The 21,231-nt window shown below is 46.0% G+C and overlaps 1 protein-coding gene across 1 annotated transcript; it reads left to right on the forward strand.

Moving 5' to 3' along the window:
- Positions 1–8,246: 8,246 nt before the first annotated feature.
- RPLP0 (ribosomal protein lateral stalk subunit P0) lies at positions 8,247–20,882 on the forward strand. The gene is made up of 8 exons (XM_086942873.1): positions 8,247–8,275; positions 11,786–11,893; positions 12,050–12,225; positions 15,433–15,520; positions 15,706–15,852; positions 18,828–19,013; positions 20,256–20,396; positions 20,671–20,882. The coding sequence occupies exons 2-8, from the start codon at positions 11,840–11,842 to the stop codon at positions 20,824–20,826; spliced, it is 948 nt and encodes a 315-aa protein (XP_086798999.1). The 5' UTR covers positions 8,247–8,275; positions 11,786–11,839; the 3' UTR covers positions 20,827–20,882.
- The last annotated feature ends 349 nt before the right edge of the window (positions 20,883–21,231 follow it).

A 21,231-nucleotide genomic window follows, 5' to 3' on the forward strand; every position in this document is an offset into this window, starting at 1 on the left:
GTGAATTAACCTTGACCACCCCGACGCGAGCATGGCTTACAAGGATTACTAACAGTTAGAGAACTGCTGCTCAGCAAACTCATCTCACCTTGTGATCACGCATGTGAGGCCTAGAAGTGCACATCTGCCTGGGTTGGGAATTATCTCGAGATTAGCACGGCCTTTGGTCTAGGCCCTTGACAATAAATGGGGCACGGCGGGTGTGTGCTGCCGACCTCAGTGTCCAGTGCAGGGCCGGTTGATGTGTTGTGCACCGTGCGCTTCTGCGAGAGAGCGTGGAGGACAAACCGCCTCCGCCATTCATCCTTCTGGGGAGGATACTGAGTGTAGAATGGGCAGTAATTACATTCCTCAAGTCCATTCTTCCTCGTTAATTCGTGGCTGGAAGAATGGAGCGAGGAAGTGAAGTTAGCATTTCCCATTTTTCACCAAGACACTGAGCCGCGATGCATGGTCCCACGGCTCCCAGAGCTGACCAGGTGTCCTGCTGTCTCTTCAGTGGGGCACTAAGCTAAAGTGAGGAGAAGGCGGCCTGTGACGATGGTTCAAACAGTGCTGCATGGTCGGATGTTTACAACGCTGGGGCTGCTGCTGCTGCTGCCCTGCGAGCTGCGTTGAGCCACTCTCTGCCCCCCTCCCTCCCAAAGACCCTCTCTTCCCTCTGGCATCGCATGTCTCCGTGCCTCTGGTGTCTGTCTCGCCAGGCTGATGAATGGCTGGGCCTTGTCAGCGCCAGAGCGCCGCGGGCTGCTGACACGTCTTCTGACGACCACCCGATGGTTAGTGTTAGGACAGGTGGAGATACAAGGGTTCTTCCAGGCTGGGCTGGTGAGACGTGATGTAGTGTCTACTGTTCCCTCGTTTTGATCTGTTTTTCTGTTCCCTCGTTATGATCTGTTTTTCTTGCCTCTGTTCCCTCATTGTGATCTGTTTTTTTGTCTCTGTTCCCTCGTTGTGATCTGTTTTTTTTTTTGCCTCTGTTCCCTCGTTGTGATCCGTTTTTCTTGCCTCTGTGCCCAGTGTGTGGCTCTCTGTGTGTGTGTGGCTCTGTGTGTGTGTGTGGGGCTCTGCGTGTGTGTGGGGCTCTGTGTGTGTGTGTGTGGGGAGGCTGTGTGTGTGTGTAGGGCTCTGTGTGTGTGTGTGGGGGGGCTCTGTGTGTGTGTGGGGCTGTGTGTGTGGGGGGGGGGGGCTGTGTGTGGGGCTCTGTGTGTGTGTGTGTGTGTGTGGCTCTGTGTGTGTGTGTGTGTGGGGCTATGTGTGTGGGGGGCTGTGTGTTTGGCTCTGTGTGTGTTGCTCTGTGTGTGTGGTGCTCAGTGTGTGTGGCTCTGTGTGTGTGTGGCTCTGTGTGTGTGTGGGGGGCTCTGTGTGTGTGTGGCTCTGTGTGTGTGTGTGTGGGGCTCTGTGTGTGTGTGGCTCTGTGTGGGTAGCTTTTTTTGTAGGTGGCTCAATGTGAGGGTGGCTCTGTGCGTGTGTGTAGGTGGCTCTGTGTGGGTGGCTATGTGTGTGTGTTGGTGGCTCTATGTGAATGACTGTGTGGGTGGCTCTGTGTGGGTGCCTCTGTATGTGTGTGCGGGTGGCATTGTGTGTGTAGCTCTGTGTGTGGGTGCAAATGCAATAGGTCTCACATTTGCGAGAGAATAAGCTATTGGCATTGTAAATGACAATGCCATTTATTTATATGTTTTAAAAACAAAAACATAAATAAAAATAATGTCATGAGCAATGCCAATAGCTCTAACTTTAACAATGCCGAGACCATTGCATTATAAATGCTTGTTTATATATATACCCAAAGGTTTACATTAAATCTCTTACCGGTTGAAAATAAGCAGGGCGGCGAGTCACTGCAGCCACAATCGGTTTACAGCAATTATACCTGATGCGCAGTGTTATCAGGGGTTGTCCTCCTGAAGAGGTCTTTTTATATGACCATCTGAAATTATTATATCATTTCGTGAGTGTCAAAAAATATATCTTTTTTTAATTTATTAAAATTAATTAAAACAGAAACAAATAAAAGTAAGGCCTAAGATCAATTAACTTGTTCGAGGAATAGGGTTAGTTTATTATATATTATTTCACCGGTACCGATTCCCTGTTCAAAATTGTGAACACATTACCAATGATTGACAGTGTCCCCAATCTAGACTAATGGCGAAATGTTTTGTTGTCTAGATAAATAGCACGTCGTGCAATGTTGTAATCATAAATTACCCACAATGTATTAACTATTGTCATTTAATCATGGCAACCGTTCGTGTTATATTAAGAAATTTCCTATTCATGTTAGAAATGCAGCGCGCGCTTTAAGTGCCTTTGCCGGTGTGTTCTCAAAAAGTTATGTATGTTCATGATTGTAGCGCTACAATCATGAACATACAATACATAATTGAGCTTAGGCCTTACTTTTATTTGTTCCTGTTTTAATTAAAAACTCGAATAAATTATAAATTAAAAAATTATTCTTTTTTTTGCCACATCTCGAATTTATATAATAATTTCAGATGGTCATATAAAAAGACCTCTTCAGGAGGACAACCCCTGATAACACTGCGCATCAAGTATAATTGCAGTAAACCGATTGTGGCTGCAGTGACTCGCGCGCCCTGCTTATTTTTAACCGGTAGGAGATTTAATGTAAACCTTTGGGTATATATATAAAAAAAGACATACCAGTCCAAAGTCTGTAAATTTATATTACCAATACATCTTTTTAGAGTCTTCCTTCAAATTAAATTGCTGATAACGGTGGCTCCTGTATACATGAATACATCTTGGAAATTTGATAAGCCAAGGTAAAGAATTTATTATATCAGAAAATCCAAGAATAAAAACACTGCAATAGGTCTTTTCAAATCTGCGGTTGAAATTATGTCTTGAAGGTGTGTACCTTGATGAGAAGACTGGCACGCTCAAAGCATGGTATAGACCGGATTATTAAAGTGAAAATTCCAATTTTATTTGCTCACATCTTGGATGTAATTTTGAGGTATGTAATCATTATGGAACATTAAAGATTTCAGAGATCAGTAGCTGCCATATAGTAGATACTGTAACATACAGGTGTCTAAATGACACATTTTTGTGTCAATTTCTTTTGTAGGTAGTAGTTATGTTGTTAACGGTCGGTTGAGTTCAGAACTGTTACATTAAAAAATAGTATGCCTAAAAGAATGTAGACTGTATTTGTACCATGTCAAACTGCTGCACTGAAGTTTCTGTTATTAAAAAAAGGCTGTTAGTAAATATGGTTTGATTATTTATATGTTTCTTACCATCCAGAAAAACTGTCTTGAAGAAGGTGTTTTAACCCCTCCCCTGCTAGTGACGGAACCACTCCGTCATCAGCCGCGGTCGCGCTGTGCTGATGACGGAGCAGTTCCGCCACGGCCCGCTCGGAACACCTGCGCGGCGTGGATTACCCGCCTGCGCAGAACGTTCTATTGAGCAGGCAGGGCCGTGACGGAACCGCTCCGTCATGAGCACAGCGAAACCGTGGCTGGTGACGGAGCGGTTCCGTCACCAGCATGCGCCCGCCGCTCTTCCGCCCCACCCCCTTAGCATTGCCGTGGAAAAGCCGCCGCAGTGAAGGGGTTAAATAAAGCAAAAACCGAAACGCTGCGTCGACAACTGTGTTTTTCCATACCATTGTTTTGTTTCATATTACTGTTTACCTGGTGACAGGAAACTTTTAACTGTATTTTAATATGTGTTTTTATGAAATTGATTTGATGTATACAATAATGTACTATACTGAATATTTTTTTATATATATATTTCGTTTTGTTAACAGTTTTTAGCACATCCGCTTGTTATTCATGGATATTTTGTTTATGACATGTTGGTACTCGTTTTCCTTTTCTGAACTCTGACAAACATAACAATACCCTATGGTCAGGTTTTTTGAATTTCACTCTGTGCTAGGGACATGGTTGTTTTACTACCATATTATGTAAAGCCATAGCTGCCAAGTGTCCTAGGTCCATGTGTGATGTTCTGCTTCAGTCCAGGTTTTCCTTCGAATTCTGGGAATGTAGACTAATTTTATAATGGAGTCCACAAGCCTACATGTCCCAGAATTCAAAGAAAAACAAGCACTGGCGTTGCCAATAGGCCTCGCAGTAGGAAAGTTGGAGCTATTACAATTGCAAATAGCAATGCCTTTTATTTTTGTTTTAATTTTAAAAACATAAAGGGCTTTGTCATTTACAAAACCAATAGCTCCAACTTTCCTACTGCGAGACCTATTGGCAACACCAGTGCTTGTTTTTTTTAGTCAAAGCAACACACGCTCTTGCGTACATGCAGGCACACCACCCAAGAGCATCTGACATCTCTGAGAAAATATGTAAGTACATTCATATTCTGTTCACAGTATGTTATGGTCAGGCATGTCTGAGGACATCTTAGGGCCAGGCATATGAAAGAACATGCATATGTTAAGGTCATGCATACATCTGAGAGGGTTCAGAATAAAAGACAACCTGTCTTCACGATCTTGGGACATCTACTGGGCATGTGACCTTCCTCATCGCCTCAACCCTCTGCATAGGGGCTAAATACAAACATCTAAGAATTAAGCAAGTGCAGGTCATGTTCATATGGTGCATAAAAGGGATGTCACATGGAGTGTGGCCTTAAGGCTGTGAAGTAACTGTTCTCATAGAACCAACATGTGTGCACATATAATAATGGGCGTTTTCAGGGTGTGGCAGAGGGGTCCCTCGAGGGCATTGTTCTAGGACCTCATACTTTCCACTATTTAATTAAAAAATGTAGGATCTCGAATTCACACGCACACAAATTAACACATTCCGCTTGCAGGGTGTTGAATTTGTGATAACTTAGGGATTGTGAGCGCATCCTGAGATGTATGACTTTTGCTAAAAATAAGATTACACACTGTCCTATTTTCACACAATGGTAGGCACTGGCTTTGGTTTGCTTCACTTTGATGAATGCCGATCTGAACGCAGTGATACAGAGCGAGTTGCCCAGGATCACACAACTGAGGCAGTTCCTCAGAAGACTGCCTCTGCAGCAAACCCCCTGACCGACACAGCGTAGATCTTGTTGCAGTGACAAACAGAGCTCTACAGACACGTCCCTGTATATCTGGCGCAGCGCAGTGCTGTGAATTAGATTACACAAAACGGAGGGGTGTACGCGTGATTGGGACAGTAAAAAATACAAGTGCTTTTAAATGACATATTTACATGAAACATAAAATGAGTATCACTGCGGCGGGTAACAGTAAACCTCGGTTATTCAGCGCCAAGAAGCTCCAGAGGTGAACGTGCAATTAGCAAACATGCATGTTACATTCACGTTTACATGCACGAGCAAATGAGGCGATCTGCCAAAAATGTAAAGATTTTTGTTGAACCTCGGTAGTCAGGAGTAAAACCAGCATCATCTCCCAGTCCCGCCACGTTCCTGCCCCCAAGCAAACCTCTTGCTGTAGCAGTAGCGCCACTCCAAGAGACCTAAGAGCAATGCAGGCAGAATGAGAGAAGACTGCCACATATCGGAAATGTAAGATTATAAAGGGACCGCGGAGCCGAATGGGAGATTTGACATGGCGTGCAAGCCATCTATTTCACTAGACGGCAGTGTAAGCGCCTCTGTCATCTGCAAACACCCCGCCCCCCAACAATCCCCTTTACAATCAAAGAAACCTAACAGTCTCTGTGAAGTCTGAGAGTGAGTCAGGGACGCATCACAGCATCACGGGCCATGAGAGACGGAACGCAGGGGTAAAATCTGCACGGAGCAGAGGCAGGGGAGAAGGGTGACAGGGCAGCATGTGACGGATGAGGGGCCCGCTAGCAGGGTAAGGCAGATGGAAAAGGAAGGAGAGAGGGGTGGAATAAAAAGGAAAAGAAAAAATGAGAAAGAAAGAAGCAGAGATGAATAACAATTGAGAACTAAAATAGAAAGAAACAAAAGGAAGGAAAGAAATAAAGAAGGAATGTGAAGGAACAAAGAAGGATGAAAATCGGTGATGTGGGGGAGGAGAGGAAAGAAAAAATAACGAAAGAAAAATAAAGAAGGAATGTGAAGAAAGGAACAAAGAAGGAAGAAAATCGGTGATGTGGGAGAGGAATGGAAAGAAAAAAATAATGAAAGGATAAAAGTGATAAGACGGAGGGAAGGCAGAGAAGGGGAGGGGGGAGGAGAAATGCGACACCGTGTGAAGCAGCAGGGGCCTTTGAAGTGAAGCTAAGCTTCACTTCAAAGGTGTGGGAGGAGTGCTGCTACGGCCTGGGGGAAGCTGGCTGGGGAGGGGGAGGAGAAATGCAAGTTTAGGGCCCAAAAGCGGGTGCCTGTGGCCACGACTCGCAGTCTGCAATTGCTCGAAATAACCAAATCAGTACTGAAGAATACATCTATTTTCTGCCCTTTTGAAGCTCAACAAAGTGCAAAGTAAACAAAGTTACCGGCACTACACAGAACATCGGAACCCCTCGCGGCTGTCAGTCATAAATCAGACACTTATGCTATTAATAGGACAAGGGAACTGTGGCAGATGATGTCATATGTGTGCAAAATAGCATATGGAGGTAGTCGCGTCCCGTACGTAGTCATAGCAGTCGGTACAACCATTCGTGTGGAATACAGCCGTACGTGCATGACAGTGTGTGGTCAACCTCAGTGCATGACGCATAGGCACTGACAGACGCGGAGGGTCGCACTTACATATCTAGTGACATTGGACATCACGCACCATAAAGCTCTACCGGCAGAAATGGATGGCTGTATCTATACTACTGACCGTGGGATATTTCCTATGGATGCATCTGCGGCGATTGTCGGTTTGCAGATCCACCGCATGTCACCGCGCGCTCAGATTCTCCCACACAGCCGTCACAAAGCACAATATTTCCACGCACTTGCTTTGGAGAGCCATCCATGCACGCACCAAAAAAAGCACCCCAGCGTTATTAAGCGACGTTGCAGTTAGTTTGCCAGACGTGCTCATGGCATGTTACATGATGTAAGTCTCGCTTCGAATGATTGACGTCGTGTTTGATAACAGATATTGCCCATGCCTACCAGTGTTTTGACGCGTTGTGTAACATCGCTCACGGGGACAGACATTATGCCGTGTTTGCATTGATAACAAGGACTTATTGCATGCACCCTTTGAGCGATAATTGCAATGGGCATACACGCGTGTTGTACGTCGCTAGGAAAAGGTGCACCCATTACAAATATCGTTTTGCTATAACTTGACTATAATTTTTGTATGCAATGTGACAAAGCCCACAGCGCTGTGCGTGATGATATGCTGGGTTATTGCTTGCCCCCGTTGTCTGTAGTATCCGAGGCATCCTATGTAATACTGATCCTATTACACAGAGGGTCATAAAGTTATAGATTGTGTATGGCATTGTTCGTTGTGCCCTCATGGTGCGTCGTTGTGCGCTGGGGGGAGGGGGGAGGAGAAATGCGACGCGACATGGCAGGCAGGGGAGGGGGCGGAGCGGGGGTGTGGGAGGAGTGCGGGAACAGACGGCGAGGGGAGGAGAGTAGGAGGAGGAGAGTAGGGGAGGCACGGCCTAGCGGCCGTGCAATCAAGAAGTGAGGGGGCGGGAGAGTAGGCAAGGCAGGCGGCTGGGGGCATGTGCACGCGCTTTTAAGCTCAATGCGCATGCGCATTGAGCTTAAAAGTCACGGGCACTGCAAGGAATCGCCACGATTCCTTGCAAGTTGGACAAAGAGTGGATAAGCCCCCATAGTCTCGCTTGCTCGATGCGCATGCGCATCGACAGGCGAGACCTAAAAATGGAATTGGGCAGTCCATCAAGCAAAGACCCGGGAAACTTGCAGGGCTATGTAAACCTCAACTGAAAGTTTCAGGGTGCAAAGTACAGTTGACTTCAAACCCAGAAATGATGCATTTTACCACATACGTCATTAAAAAAAACTTTCCATCAGCAGCAAAATATATAGAGGCACCAATCGTTGAAAAGACCGGTTCACTTTTATTTAACGATAATGCAACTGATCTTAGTCTTTCTATTATCTCTATCCGTCGTAACCACTTTTCACTTGTCTCCTTTTTATGTCCATGAAAGACGTGCCTGCAGTAGCTTCACTAGCGTCTTACTATCCAATTGTACGAGTTTCTGGGTTGATTGACGGCTACGCACTGGGCCTTCGTGCTGTGACGCGCGGCTGCTGACGGCCTGTGATTGGTCACAAGCTCATAGTATATAGTTGCTGGAGGCGGCGCGGCCGCTCTCTTTCTTTCACGCAGTCCTAGTCTGAGGTTAGTTGCGGAGGCACTGAACGGGGCTACACATTAAAGATGCTCTAATGACTATTACCCGGTTCACCGGATGGTTGTGGATTTCCGTTGAAGCGTGCGGGAGCCTCCCCGGCAGCCGTTCGTGCACGTTTAATGGCTCCCGCGTGGCTCACTTTTAAGTTGCTTTTAAGTGAGGCCTGTGCTGCGTTCTCATGTGGGCTCCTGGCGGGGTTTAGTGATACGCTGTTGGTAGATATCGTAGGCAGGTCGTTCTTCTTGCTCGAGTTGTGCGGCGAAAGCTGTTATTTTGTGGGTGTCAACTTGCAGTTTATGACCGGCTTCTTGTCCTCAGTGACTGTAGGTAACGTTTGGCACGTTGTTTCTGGGCGAGGCTTTCTTTTGACAACCTGGGGAATTCTGGCAATTGTAATGTTACTTAGATCGGTTTAGTTGGATGTGAGCAAACCCCATGTAACTTTAATTTGTAACACAAAATTACACGGACGTGTACTCGGGCATCTGACGTGGAGACCAATTAGCAAATTTACACTCCTTTCTAACGCCGGCTTTAAAGGTATTAGCATCGAGCTGTGTGTAGTTCGATTAACTCACAGCTTTGTCTTCGTATCCATAATTTGGGGGTTTCCACGAGGGCAATATGTATTATAATAAATGTTCAGCTGGTTTTCTACCCAGGTTAGATTGTTTGGGATTATTTCAGGACCTCCCCATCTCTATATTCGGAGTGGAAACTTTCAATTTCTCTCCACTGAACTTTCCTAAAGAACTCTCCATTCAAACAGTCGTAGGTCAATGTGTCTGTTAAAAGCCTACGGTTATTTGTCCACTTGGTTAGTGCCGTTTCTTTTAGAGACCAATTTATGGTGGAGGATCACGGAGCGTTGGGGAGGGTTCACTGACCTAGCGTTTAGATCCGAATTAGCCATACAATTAGGAGATCCTTAACTATTCTAACATATGTTTGGCTGAACTGCAACTTTGATATTATAGGAACCCTGGGGCGGATTAATCTTAATGTCACTCAAGGCACTCTGCTGCATAAGGGAGAGGGCAGGTTTGCGACATATTTACATATAATTGGCGCATTCCTTCTGCGCCAACACTCATGCGCTGTTTTGCAGTGGTGCCTGCATTCGTTTTTTTGGAGGCACCTTCCTGCACAGAAGTAAGCCGCAAAATCATTTTCTCTTGTGTTGCATAATACTTTATAAACCTAAACAAGGAAACCTTTTCCTTGGTCTGCCTCTAGTACAATCACCACACTAACCTGTCTATCAGTGTTGGGAAATTTGGGACTGTGTCAAAATGCTTGGGTGGATGAGTGGGAAAACACATGTAACCCCCACTCCCCCAGCCACTAAGTTTGCCCCACGGCAGTGCCTTGCACTACAGTGTTACAAAAGATTTACCAATCCACTTGGCGTGTCTGTAATTTGGTTTTCTGTTGTGCAAGGGCGATGCTAAACTTGCACAAGAGAAAACCAAATTACAGACACGCCAAGTGGATTGGTAAATCTTTTGTACAGTTTTTCAGTCTGTGTATAGGTGAAGGTTTGCTTTGTTTTGTGGGGGTGGTCCTAGATTGTGCCCTCGCTGCAATGGGTCCTTGAGGTTCATAACTTAGGCAAGTGCTTCTTGTTAGTCCTTTTTCTGGGTTTGTGGTGCAAATAAGTGTGTTCTCGTCTATCACATGTTTATGCCATGTGTCTGTTATGCTTGAATGCATAGCTGTGTGTACTCAATGTCATCGCTGTTTTGGTTCCATGGGAATTTATAGCTATGTGCCCAAGTTCCAGTTCTTTTTGTATACTGCTTGTGCTATTTGGCACATCAAGCCCAAGCTATTAAAAAGAATTGTCGACTGGAATCTGTTCCTTTTGCTCAGTGTTTGAGGTGCCCAGTCTCTAGAGCTTGTGGCCTCACTTATCCATTCATAGATTTTGAGGTATTGAGTGTCCTCGATTGTGGTGTAACAGTCAAACGTATTGCTAATTGGCTTTGAAGATGTCATGAGGTGTACTTATAGCTGTAATTATGTGAGCACAGTTGGATGATATTTTTTTTTTGAGCTGTGTAGTAAAGGGATTGAGTACGCTCTTCAGTGGCAGTCACCATGTCTTAGAACCAGCACTATTGGAAACTTTCACCATCTTTTTTTCCACATTGCCTATTGCGTGCGAGATTTTAAACTATGCCTCAGTTAGAAATAGTATTTGTTTAGCTTTCCCTCAAACTGTACTTTGAAAGTTTTCTGGTGGGGGCTTTGTCAGTCTTAGTGGTGATGGTGAGAGATGTGCTGTATCTGAAAGCTTGTGATCCACGGATTGGGGCTTAATTGTCAAGAGTGTTCTTTATATTGGCACAACTTTGTCAAGTTAGTTTAGTATCAATTGGTACGGTATCCATTTTTATCATAGTAAACTATCATCTTTGGCTTCCTTCTTTGTGGCGCAAGTGTGCCCTATGTTTATAGTGCAAAATAAGCCATATAAAACTGAGCTCTGTAGGGGGTCTAATGCAATGATGCACTAAACTTGTGACTGGAGGGGTTGCTTATTTCCAAGAGCAACGTGGCCTGTTGCACATTTGTGGTGTAGGGTTCATTAAAGGGCTCCCTGGGACTCTTTCCTATATATTAATGCAAGGTCATGGCAGTCTTGATGGGGACAGATTTTTTTTCTACGCTACCCTAGGAAGGTGTAAGATTGTGTCGCATCCCCCATGTTTATTAGTTTTTATAAACCTGAGGATTCATCAAAATCCATGGGAGATGTGTGGGAACACCCCCTGAACGCCTTCCGATTTGCACTGTTACTCCAGGTTTTTTAAGCTACTCAGCACCGTAAAGTGGTTTTGTGTGGCTTACCGATTTGGGTCATGACTTATTTTGACACAGCAGCGCAATTAGTGCGCCACACTGCTCCATATCTCCAAACTGACACATTGGGTCCGGTGTGTCAGTTTAGTATACCTGTCTCTGGTAATAGTGGCAGGGTAGTCATTCCCACACAAAGCCATGCTGAAGTGGCACAGTGAAATTTACATTTAGCTGCGTAAAACCCATACACCTGCTCAGACCCGCTGTAAGGATCGACACATGCGTTTTCAATGGAACTTCCCTGTGTTCGGACACATTGGTGGAGTTGTCCGTTTTATGACGAAAATCCAGCAGTGCAACACTTTCGATGAAATCCAGCAGTGCAACACTTTTGTGCAAACAAAGATGTTAATCCTTGCATCGTTGAGCCCTGTATTGTAAATATAGCACATCCAGGGTGTTGCAAGAGAATTTGACGCAGATGCGTCAGTTTCTTGTAAATGAGGCCCTGAATGTTATGAATGGAAGCTGTTGTACAGACAGGAGGGAAGTACAATCTGCATTGTGTATTTAGACTCTGGCTTTCTTGGGTAGATCTTGGGGTGGGGGGCAAGAGGGATGTGTACAGCAGTTTGAATGCCTGAGGTCTCAGACCCAGGATTTATTTGTGGACTGCTTTTTTTCCTATGTAGGTTACACCTCGTCTTTAAACCCTTTGTGTGGCAATCCTTGGACGCACCTTCGAGATGCCCAGGGAAGACAGGGCTACGTGGAAGGCCAACTACTTCACCAAAATCATCGTAAGTACCATGAAACAGTCTGCAGTTAGCCTTACATTTGCAAGGAAATTCATTGTATTCGCAGTATAAGATTGCACACTTTCATGAGGTTATATTAATCTACAGCTGCCATGCGTGCCCTTCAGTCTCCAAGTAATATTGATGTTTTCTGTTTAGCAACTATTGGATGATTACCCCAAGTGCTTCATTGTGGGAGCAGACAATGTCGGGTCGAAGCAAATGCAGCAGATCCGCATGTCCCTGCGAGGAAAGGCTGTGGTACTCATGGGGAAGAACACCATGATGAGGAAAGCCATCCGTGGGCACTTGGAGAACAACCCTGCTCTGGAAAAGTAAGTTTTAATGCTGTAGACTTAAACATTATACAGCCTGTAAAATATCTTTCTCCTTTCCCAGGTTCAAAGCCTTGCGAATTGTGGATCGCTTTACCCTTTCAGGCTCAGTTCTGTTCTCTAGATTGTGTATAAACGCATAGAAAGTCAGTATGGCAGTAGAAACCTCGCCATCTCCATTCCCCCAGGTAGCGGGGGGTCAGCACGGAGGCTATTGGCCAAATTATGTCCCCAAAGTCGCACCTCAATAGTCCTGCCAGGGGCCCCCACACTTTAGCATTTATTGGGGCATCCTCTGCAGTGGTAGACTACTTCTTCCATGGCACCAGTCTAAATCCCTTTTCCACTCTTCTACCGCCGGCGGAAGTGGAGTCCCCACAGTCTCTCAAAGCTGCGCTTGGCCACTCCCGCCACCAGTCTGGTGTACCTTGGCTAGTCGTCTTCCCTGTCGTGTTCCCTGCACGCAGTTGTCACCACCCTGCCAAAACCACCCTCTTGAGCATTGACATGCCCACAGCCCTTACTTTGTCCCAAGTAGTCAGTCCAGGCATTTAGAAGCGCACCCTTTGGATCAGGAGTATCCTTCGCCAATTTCTTGTAAATGACACCTTTATGTGGAATGGGGTCTGAGAGCATACGATCTTCTAGGGGTGAGGAGTCTGACAGGCCTGTCCCTCCCCTATGCATTCGGAGAACATGCTGGAGGCTATCAATCATTTGTATAGCGCACTTACATACCTGTGAGGGTCTCAAAGCGCTGGGGGAGGGGCGCCAGGTCTTGAGTATCCTCCTGAAGGTCAGCAGCTCTTGGGTCTGTTGTAGGCTCAGTGGGAGGGTGTTCCATGTCTTAGCAGCGAGATGGTAGAAGGACCTCCACCAGTGGTTGTTCTTTAGATGCGCGGACGGTGGCGAGTGAGAGATAGGCAGAGCGTAGCTAGCTTTTGGGGATGTAGGAGAGCCGTCTGTTGAGGTAGACTGGGCCGGTCTTCTGGAGTGCCTTGTGTGCGTGGGTGAGGAGTTGGAAGGATATCCTCTTGTTGACGGGGAGCCCGTGCAGGTTTCTCAGGTGGGTGGTGATGTGGCCGTGGCGTGGTACTTCTAGGATCAGTCTGGCTGAACCGTTGGAGCAACGGCTGGTCTTCATCCTTTCGCCGACGGCCTTCATTCCTTCGTGGAGGTTGGCTTTGGCGGTGATGGAGTCCTTGGTGAGGAAGAGGATCAGCTGAGTGTCGGCGTAGGAGATTATGTTAAGGTCGGGCTATGTGTACGAGCGGGGCCATGTAAATGTTGAACAGCGTTGGGCTGAGGGAGGATCCCTGGGGTACGTAGCAGATTATCTCTGAGGCTTTGGAACGGAATGGGGGAGGCGGACACTCTGGGTTCTGCCCGAGAGGAAGTAGGTGGTCTAGTCCAGAGCCTTGTCTCGGATCCCTGCGGCGTGCGCATAGTGTGCGGTGGCAGACTGTATCGAAGGCGGTAGAGAGGTCTAGGAGGAAGAGTGCTGCAGTCTTGACGTTGTCCAGCAGGGTCCTGATGTCGGTGGCGGTGATGAGGGCAGTCTCAGTGCTGTGGTTGTTGCGGAACCCTGACTGGGAAGGGTTCCGGATTCTGTTTTCTTCCAGGTATCTTGTTAGCTGTCTTACTGTTTTCTCGATGACATTGGCTGGGAAGGGGAGCAGATAGATGGGCTGGAAGTTCTTGGTCTCTTGGGTCTGCCTTAGGTTTTTTGAGTTGGGCGTAGATATCGGCGTGTTTTTTCAGAACTCTGGGAAGGTCTCGAGGTAGAGATTAATGACGTTGCGCAGGTGGGGTGCGATGGAGCTGCTTGCTCTGTTGAAGACGTGGTGCGGGAATGGGTCTGACGGAGAGCCAATGTAATTGAGTGGTTGATTGGTCATATTTTTTAATTAGGGTGTCAAAAGTAATCAGAGCTCTATTCCTCCTCACCACCCAGATGTTCAATTCCAATCTTTGCCTACCACAATTATGGCCTCAATCTGTGCGCCAGTGCAGGGGGGGCTGGAGGGGAGACAGGAATGCGCAGTGTCTCATAGATACTGCACATTTGTCCTTTTCTTTTGACTCCGTACATCGCAGTAAAATATCTACAAGATATTGCACATTTCTGTCCTTCCCTGCACCGCACAAAGAACAGCTGTCAAAGCAGACACCCATACGCCTGCACAAAAACAATTGCGTTTTTTTACACCGATATGTGCTGTAGAATGCAGCATACGTAAAGCAAAAAACGAGAAATGTTTCTCATAGTGCCACTCCAACGCCTCCCCGGTTGAGGTGTAGTATTCTGACTGATTCCCAGGTTTATGACACTTAGTAAATCTGGAAATGTTAAATTCCATGGATGCTGCGTGGGAACACCCACAGCAACACCCATGAAACGCCCCTTCCATGCAGAGTAATGCATGAAACAGGCCCATATTTACAAGGCCGTGAGAAGTCGTGCAGCGTGACTTTACATCGCCTTGTAAATATGGGCACCAACGGCGCAATAGGCTTGGAAATTAGTCCCTTTGTGTCTTTAGTTGGGTGCACTGGATTATTGCATTGACCAGAAATCTGTCCCAATAAACAAGATGAATTAGGGTTTTTACAATTGTAGAATTCCTTGCAATGTTACCTTTAAAGTTGGATGTGGCTTGAGCTGTTTTACTTTTGTTTGTAATTGCCAGTAAATGTGATCGTTTTGTGTAGATATTTGTTTAATAGCCTTCTAGCACTTTGACAGTTTTAACATATAGTGCTCCAGTGCCTTTATCAATCACTAGATGGATCAGTAAATAAAAAAAATGAAAACAAATGCCTTGTTCTGATGACGTACGCATGCATTATGACACATTCACTCGATAGTGGGTGGCAGGACTGCCATTGAGCCTTTTAAAAAAATCTCAATGCTGTGTGGACAAGTGATTGGAAGCCAGTAGGTTCCATAAGTGAGACCTTTTTGTTTTTGCCAATTCTCGTTTTACTTGTGCTAAGCTGCTTAACATGATCTGGAGTCAGTGATAATCTGCACCTATCATGGTATTTATACCTATGTTGTAATGACTTTTGTGCAAGTCCACATTTGGTTAACTTTTATTTTCTACCCAACTATCCAGTTTAAATATGCCACTAATGTACTTTGTGATTTACAAAAAGTTAACTTCCTGCTGCACAATCTGTGACCTCTTTCTTTTTAAAACCCAGGCTGCTCAATCACATTCGAGGTAATGTAGGCTTTGTGTTCACCAAGGAAGATCTGACTGAGATCCGGGACATGCTTCTGGCAAATAAGGTAAGGATGTCTAGATTAGGATGGCATAGCCTTGCTTCTGCTGGCTTTAGGGTCATTGATGTAAAGGCATGCCAGTGCTGAGTAAAGGAGGGGAATTACACATGCAAGATCTACAGGCTCTGCATGTGTAAATATAGTAACATGTAGGAACCTTACACTTAGAAGTCTTTGCATCTTTTGTTTAGGTGCCAGCTTCGGCTCGTGCAGGTGCCACGGCCCCGTGTGATGTGACTGTACCTGCTCAGAACACCGGGCTAGGTCCTGAGAAGACTTCGTTCTTCCAGGCTTTGGGCATCACCACTAAGATCTCCAGAGGAACCATTGAAATCTTGGTGAGTTCATTGACTTTTATGCAATCCACTGATTTTGATTTTCCCCTTTTATCCCCAGTGTAGGAAGGTGGATAGCTGACTATATGGTTACCCCAACTTTTTGCCTAGTGTTTTGCTGGTTTTTGACTTAGTTGGCCTGGGATCCTGCTATTCAGGGCCCCAGGCTATCTGCTCTCCCTATAAAAGGTACATACCTGAGTGGGTATTGGGTCACCTTTGTGAGCCCCTGTATAATTGTACCATAGGTACCCAGGGCATAGGTACATCCAAGGCCTACCAGGGGCTGCTGCATGTATTATGCCACCCCTGGCTGGCCATCCAAACTGACACCACAGGCTGATCACTCAGCTTGAGTAAGGTGGTGTAATCACCCCTTACTTAGATATAGTATACCTATATCTGCCTCATATAGACACAGGCACCTAACCTATAAGTCACTCCTATGGTAGGCCTCGACAATCATGTAGGCAGAGTGCTTGGATTTATGTGAGAGGGTGCCCTAGCATGAGCTGAGCCCCTCTGCAGCTTTCGGAACCTTCTCCTTATAGCTGTTGATAGCCATACCATATACTCTTAAAGTGCAATATAATTCTTGCGGTTAATGCTAACTTTGGTTTGGCTTTATCAAAACATGTTGTGTAAGGTGTCAAACACTTTGGAATACTACCCCCCCCCCCCCCCCCCCCTTTCTGGGGGGCTAGCATTCCACCCTTCTAGAGGGAAAAGACATGTAGGTTACTGCTTTACCTGGTTAAAGTAAGTTAAACAGAGCCCCAGCATCACAAAATGGATGCTGCTGCCGCAGACAAGTCTGACCTCCTGCTGCTGGACGAAAATCAAGCATGGGAGGCCTGGACAATAGATTTCCTGTCTAGGGTGGTGCCAGCACCTAGGCAGGCAGATGTGTATTGGGACAGGGAGGGATGCTTTTTGAGACACTGCCTGGGGCACACAAGGTGCTCCATGCATAGCCCGGTTGAAACCAGTTGCTGGGGCACTTCAGTCCGCTCTGGTGCGAAACTGGACAAAGGGAAAGGGGTGTAACCACCCCCTTCCCATGTCCACCCATAGGAGGGACCTAGCAGGTAATCCAGGCCCTTTTCTTCGTATAAGTATAGGAGCTGTGTCCCCAGGACTTTAGATTATCCTGGAACAAAACTTTGATACAGAACTCTTGGGCCTTCGACATTCTATTCTGACTAGAAGACTGAAGAAATCTCCCTTGTGGTCAAGGAGTGACCACCCTGTGCAAACAGGCAGCACCAGTAACTTGCCGGTCTGCTTTGTCGACGCTCCCGCCGAAACCCGATGACACAGGAACTGGACTCTCCGACTTCAACTCCGATCCACAGGAAAGCTGAGGCCCGTGGCGGACACGAGAAGTGGGACCGGTCACCCTGGACCTCCTGCATTTTGCTAACTGCTCGACGACCAAGGTACCCTCGCTGTTGTGCATTGGGGTACGAGAAGCCCCAGACCCGAGCGCCATTTGCACCGAAGCTCAGCTCTCCACACTCATAGAGTGCCGCGTGGGGCCTGCTCTGCATTTCAGCTAGACGCGTCTTCCCGGTTCCTTGCCTGTTGGCTAGTGAGCCCCCTGAAGACTTTCTTTTTGAACTATACTGCTTTCCTGGTTGCTCCAGCCTTGCTCCAGCTTCCCTTCAAAGGAGAAGCGCCCCAAACCTTGCTGGTCTGCAACAGAGCCAATCGCGACATCCTGCGTGGGTTTCGGTTGCCATGGCTTGTTGGGTCCAATCCAAATACTGACTCCGCAGTCAACTAGATCCATCGTGGGACGGCTCGTATCCAGCTCCTTGTCATCGTTGATGCCTCCTAGACTAAGGTGCTGAAGAGACAAACTCTCCTTCACCTGAGATCATCGCAACATCCCCTGGTTCCTTCCTGGTCACTGGCTAGTGACCCAGACTGTCCCCTCTGCTTTCAGGTTCTTCACATCTTCGATCCACCTGGACACACTTTCTCTGGTCGCCTGCAGCACTTCTTTGCAGATCTCCATAGAAAACTACGACGAAACCAGACACAAAAAGACACCTATGCACCCGGCTTCCACGGGTGAGGTAACTTGGGTGCTCCCGTGGGACTTGACTCTTGAAGTGTCCTAGTCTAAAGGGGTTTTATCGTAGTCCATCCGGAAGTGTCCTTAAACAGTAACTTTGTAACTTCTTCGTTCTCCATTATAAGTCAATGGTAACTCGCGACTGTGTTGGCACTGCACGCGTCTCCCGTGGGCCTCCTACTTCCTAACCTTTGGTTGTTTAGTGTAGCCCCAGCAAAGCCCTAGGCCTACTCACTTTTTCTGTAGGGGTTCTTATACCACTTAGTATATGGTTTGTGGGGCCCCTAGGGCATAACTGTATTTGTGCAACTTATCGTATGCTAATTGAGTAACTTGTGATGTACTTGGACATCTGACCTCATAAAGAGTGCAGGGGGGTTGTGTTAGAAATAAATACATATAGATTTGATATATACCTTGTGTGGTGTCCTTTCATTTGGTATTCACAGGATTATAATTGGGAAAACAGCTTTCTTCACATGCTTTCTGAAGTCTTAGCCTAAGACTGCTGGTCCATGCTACCACTAGGATAGCTTGTCTATAAAGTTGACTTTACAACCACCATCAATAAGGGTCAATTAGACTAGTGCAAGGTGCCCACTAGAATAGTGGACATAATATGCCAGGCTAACTTCTTACACCCATCTCTAGTAACCCTGTGGTTAGGGCTGCACCATAGGGTTGTCGTAGTAGATTTAAAACTTGTCAGATTGACTGACCGAGTTCGGAAAGGTGAATGCTAGAAAGGAGTTTGGTTAGTTTCCTACTTGAACCTGCGTGCTTGAGGCCTGGGTTTAGAGCGTTGTCCAGCCTTGATGGGCTTCTTGTGAAATGTAGAATCGCTCTTTGGTTTGGACGCAGTAAAAGCATTTGACTGGTTTAAATCTTTATCTCGCAGAGTGATGTACAGCTTATCAAGACTGGAGACAAAGTGGGTGCCAGCGAAGCCACACTCCTCAACATGTTGAACATTTCCCCGTTCTCCTTCGGGTTGGTTATCCAGCAGGTGTATGACAACGGCAGCATCTACAACCCAGAGGTTCTTGATATCACAGAAGAAGCCCTGCATGTCCGCTTTTTGGAGGTAAAGTAGTGCAGCGTGCCAGTTTGTATTGTAGCCAAAAAGCTGTACAGTTGGCATTACAGGTAGAGCGCCATATTCAGAGATTGGTCTCAGTAGCCCCATAGAGCTAGGGTGCCTGCCTGAGTCTACCAGAAGTTGGAAGGGTGCCCTTTTGTACAAAATACTGTAGCTAGACAAATTAAAATCTTTTTGAAAAAAATGTGCTGCAAACGTGCAAGGTCAGAAAAGCAAGGAGAAATGAAAACCTTGCTTTTCAGTGTTGATTGTGGGTGCTTAACCCGGTCTACTAATGTTAGTAGATTGGGGGTGGATGGGGGTGTAGCTTGGAACACCTAGGAAAGTAAAAAATGTTACTTTTACATACAAGCCAACGCAAATACCAATCTGTTGGTTTGTTAATCCCCAAAGTAACGCTAAACTGTAGTGCCGCAGTGTCTTAACAGTTTGACATTAGGGCTATATGGTTCTTAACTGCACTAGCATAATGCATTTGTCATCTTTTGCAAATATTTTAAAGTATTTAAGCTAGTATCCTCGTTTTTCTAAATAGCATCGAACAGCACAACTGAAGTGCTGTAAATGCCTTGTGTTAAAAGTACGTAATTTTCATACTGCTGGGATACCCTCATTGGTGATCGCGCGCTTGCAGATCTGCATGACTGGCCTCGGTAGGATGGATGGCTGATTTTCCTGGACTGCCTGAGTTTGATTAACCTGGGCAGTCGTATAAAGCACCTTTAATGTTGACGGAGTCACCTGCCATAATCAAAGGTCTGTCAGCATGTATTTGGAACACTGAAGCAGTTGATCTTTCAGGTACCACTTGTGAGATCCAGAATTCAAAAACGGAGATGCATTAGGGAAGACTGTGGTTCTAGTTTAAGCTCTGCGTGGGGTCTGTACCCTGCAGCAAGGTTGTCCATTGCATAATATCCCGCCCTCCCCTTTTAATAGTCTGGTTGTGGCACTGTAGAATGTCCTTGTGTTGAATTAAAGAAATCCAACAGTTCTTAACAGGTTGGTCAATAGAATTACCCTATAGCTATACATTCGATGTTTTCATTATAACTTTGATCACTGCATAGTTTTTATCCCATACAGCAATTTAGTTAGGTTTGTAACTTGAGATGCGATGTACAGCTATGTGTAGCAAGCAAGCAATATGAACCTGGTAGGAATTCTGTGATGCACTGACAATGAATCTTGCCTTCTGTTGACGTGTGTTCGTATTTTCTCTTGAAGGGTGTCCGCAATGTTGCCAGCGTCTGTCTGCAGATTGGTTACCCCACAATTGCCTCTGTGCCTCATACCATCATAAACGGGTACAAGCGAGTCCTAGCTGTGGCAGTAGAGACGGACTACAGCTTCCCTCTGGCAGATAAGGTAAAGGATGTTTGAGGGTGACAATTAAAACACTGCTCAGGCTGGTTCAGTAAATCCTGGTAGAATGTAATGTCTTTTCAGTTGAATTTCTATTATCTGATCACTTTGCCCAGCGGTAGAGCTTTAGCAGCATATGACTGGTTGTACCAGTGCATAGGTGGGATGAAGGTTGGAAAACATGGCTGGGTGTTACCTTTGGGCATACGTTTGTAGTCTCGATCTTTTATCTGTTAGGTTTGTGTTTTCTGTTTATAACTGCCTGGTGTTCTTTCAGGTCAAGGCTTTCCTGGCTGACCCCTCTGCCTTTGTGGTTGCTGCTCCTGTTGCTGCGGCTCCCGCAGCAGCTGCTGCCGCAGCCGCTCCTAAGGAGGAGAAGAAAGAGGAATCTGAAGAGTCTGACGATGACATGGGATTTGGCCTTTTTGACTAGCCTCGATTCAACTATATCCTCTGCTGTAAAAGAAATAAAGATCTTTCCTTTGACTAGTTTCTGTTTTTGGCAGTAATTTCTTGGCTTCACATGTTGTCCCCTTCGCTTTGCATCGTTAAGACGCAATATGGGCGATTTTGGTAGAGTTGAGAGCTTGTCCTAGAAGGTATCGCTGTTTTTCCTTGCAGTGGTCAACAGTTTTGAACCCCGTGGTTTTCAGTGTCACTTTGGGGTGCATGGTTCTACAATGTTTACCAATCCTGAATGATTCTGTCTTGCGAGAAAGTCTAAAAGACATTGTCTAAATGCTTGTGCCTCAAATGAAACACAGATCCACTTGTATAGCCTAATGTGCAGTGGTGTTTTCTTTAAAAGTAATCTCTTAAGTTTAGATGGTTGAGGAAC

Source organism: Lissotriton vulgaris, chromosome 11 (assembly GCF_964263255.1).
Source record: "Lissotriton vulgaris chromosome 11, aLisVul1.2, whole genome shotgun sequence".
Classification (NCBI taxonomy): domain Eukaryota; kingdom Metazoa; phylum Chordata; class Amphibia; order Caudata; family Salamandridae; genus Lissotriton; species Lissotriton vulgaris.